General features: G+C 33.7%; 1 protein-coding gene across 1 annotated transcript; it reads left to right on the top strand.

Annotated features, from left to right (window-relative positions):
• The first annotated feature begins 622 nt into the window (after positions 1–622).
• Positions 623–2,945, top strand: LOC146908071 (disease resistance protein RPP5-like). Its single transcript, XM_085729221.1, has 3 exons — positions 623–778; positions 1,162–2,755; positions 2,838–2,945. The coding sequence occupies exons 1-3, from the start codon at positions 735–737 to the stop codon at positions 2,943–2,945; spliced, it is 1,746 nt and encodes a 581-aa protein (XP_085585347.1). The 5' UTR covers positions 623–734.
• The last annotated feature ends 263 nt before the right edge of the window (positions 2,946–3,208 follow it).

Here is a 3,208-nt window from a genome sequence, read left to right as displayed (position 1 = left end):
AAAAATGAAAACAAGAAATAAGTTGGGGACCAAACTTTAGTTAAGCCTATATTTTTTTACAATAATTTAACAATATTCAGTCCCATGTTAACCATCCATCTGAATCATAGCATTTAGAAGCGATTTCCGGCGAGAGACTATAAGGCCAGATTTCAGGGAAGTTATATCATACCAAGGTATGTTTAACCAGGCCCCTTTAATGTTTTTGGTCACAACCTAAACAAATATGTTTTCTCGTGAATTAGTTATGTTATACTAACGGAACCGTGTCATGTGTGATGATCATATAAAGAATTATTCTTTCACCTTTTGTTAAAGAATTTCTCTTGTTGTTTTGTTTTATTTTAGTCATAGTATAATAAACTTCCGTAATATTGGAACTTGTCTAATTATTTTTGTCGAAGAAGGAACTGGTGTCTGCAATATTCATTGTGGTCTTTATATAGTCGATATAATTAATTAGATGCATTTTCATATTTAGGCACAATGTATTAGCAACGGTTAGGTACAAATTCTAGCTCTTCTACAGATTGTAATAGCTTCCAAAGCTATAAATACGATGTGTTCATCAGTTTCAGAGGTTCTGACACTCGCAATTCCTTTGTTTTCCCTGTTTTTTATGATGTCAATCCATCTCATGCAAAAAACAAAATGGAGTATATGAGAATGCATTTGTTTTACACACTAAGACATTCAAGCATGATTCAGACAAGGTTGCTCGATGGAGGAGTGCTATGACTTATTTGGCTGGAAGAGCTGGTTGGGATGTTAGGACTCGGTAAGTATAAATGTTATATCCTCTCTGTAGTTTTATATTCTTATCAACTATTTGTGCTTTCTTGAGTGTACATTACAAAAAATACATTTTACAAATCAAACTTATTTTTTCTTCATCTTTTGGTGGAAGCAAGTTGCACATTTTATTGGCTGTCATTGAGAGACAAGTACTTATGATTAACGATTTTATTAAAAATGCATAAGACGTTAACATTGAAATTTCACAATAATATATTAAATTTTAGATTAATACAACATTTATATGTATAAGTATTACAACATCGATCAAATTAATTTAATCCTTGTACATTATACTTTTGTATTTGTTGTTTCCTTGTTTCCTAAGGTGATAATATAGTGATTTTAATTTTTCTTCTCTTTCAGGCCAGAGTTTGAAATGATTGAGAAAATAGTTGAGGCTGTAATAGAAAAGTTGGGTCGCACATTCTCAGGATCCGCTGATGACCTTATTGGAATACAACCTCATATAGAAGCATTAGAGAACCTTTTAAAACTAAGTTCAGAGGATGATGGTTGTCGAGTTTTGGGAATATGGGGTATGGATGGAATAGGAAAGACAACTCTTGCCACTGTTTTGTATGACAAAATCTCATATCAATTTGGCGCTTGTTGTTTTATTGAAAACGTTAGCAAAATTTATGAAGATGGTGGTGCTGTTTCTGTGCAGAAACAAATTATTTGTCAAACAATAGAAGAAAAAAATATAGACACATGCAGTCCTCGTAAAATATCCCAAACTATGAGAAATAGGTTATGCAAACTAAAACTCCTGATTGTTCTTGACAATGTTGAGCAACTTGAACAATTAGAGGAATTGGACATAGAACCCAAATTCCTTCACCCAAGAAGTAAAATAATCATAATCACTAGAGATAAGCATATTCTTCAAGCATATGGGGCCGACAAAGTATTTGAGGCTAAATTGATGAACGATGAAGATGCTCATAAGCTTTTGTGTAGAAAATCTTTCAAAAGTGATCATCCAAGCAGTGGTTTTGAAGAGCTTATTCCTAAGGTGTTAGTATATGCTCAACGTCTTCCTTTAGCAATTAGAGTATTGGGTTCATTCTTGTTTTCCCGAAATGCAAGACAATGGAGCTCTACCTTGGATAAATTTGAGAAGAATCCACCAAACAAAATCCTGAAGATGTCTCCATGTTTTGAGGGAATCCTAAATCTTGAGCGGCTAGATTTTACAGGATGCATAAACTTATTGCATGTGGATCCATCAATTGGACTTCTCACCGAACTTGTATTCTTGAGCTTGCAGAACTGCGCTAGTTTAAGGAGCCTTAGTTTTGGCAGTACACCATTATTAAAGTCACTAAGAGTTTTGTGTCTCTCGGATTGTACAAAACTTGAAAACACTCCTGATTTCAGTGGACTAGTAATGCTCCAATATCTTGACATGGATCGATGTGCAAGTTTATCTATTGGGACTCTTGAAAATCTGAGCTTCTTAAGTTTGAGAGACTGCATAAATCTTGTTGGAATACCAGAAACAACTTTTGATTGGAGTAAAGCGAAATTAGAGGATTCATTTTTTATGTATACTTTGGAATGCGATCTACCTCTCAAATCTTTGATTTATTTGGACTTAAGCTTTTGCAATATTTCTAAAGTACCAGATGCGATTGGAGTATTAAAGAGTTTAGAAAGACTAAATCTACAGGGAAATAAATTTACTTCAATTCCTTCCACCTTCAGTTGTCTTCAAAATCTATCATATTTAAACTTGTCTCATTGCCATATGCTTCAGAATTTGGCTCAACTCCCAAAAGGAAGTGGTCCATCCGATTTAGTGGGAAGATATTTTGAAACGACATCTGAATCCCATAATCATAGATCAGGATTATATATTTTTGATTCTCTACCCAATTTCATTGAGCTTGAGTCCTTTTTAAACGAATTAAGTTTGTCCCACCCATTGACTGAATGGATAGGAAGACTAATTAAGGTGCGTAATACTTTTCCAACCGCTCCTCACTTTCTTTCTCTATTTTAAATGTCTTTTTATTATTTTATCTTCTTTTTAACAGGAACCTCGTCACTTTCGGTGTGGCTTTGACATTGTTATTCCTTGGCTTGGACATGATATTTTTGAAGGGTTCTTAAAATTCAAGTTTAAAGGGGGTTTGGATAGATAACTCTTTTAGCCTTATGGATTGTGTCGGCTGTCTCTTTTATGTAAACTTTGAAGTAAATAACTGACTAACAACATGGTTAATTAACGATGTATCACTAGCACAATATTGGTATGATGCCTCTAACTTAGTTAACCATGTCCAATTAAATATGTTGCGACATGTTTCTTGTATAATTAATTGTTTTATGGATCGAAATCCTTTTTTCTTTCAGGTGATGCACTTCTGTACTTATGGATCCTATAAGGACTCAAGTTTGTGGAACA

Source organism: Medicago sativa, chromosome 7 (genome assembly GCF_051527215.1).
Source record: "Medicago sativa cultivar Bolivia chromosome 7, Bolivia_mono, whole genome shotgun sequence".
NCBI lineage: Eukaryota > Viridiplantae > Streptophyta > Magnoliopsida > Fabales > Fabaceae > Medicago > Medicago sativa.
The sequence above is the reverse complement of the archived record's forward strand: the minus strand, read 5'-3'. Positions and strand labels throughout refer to the sequence as shown.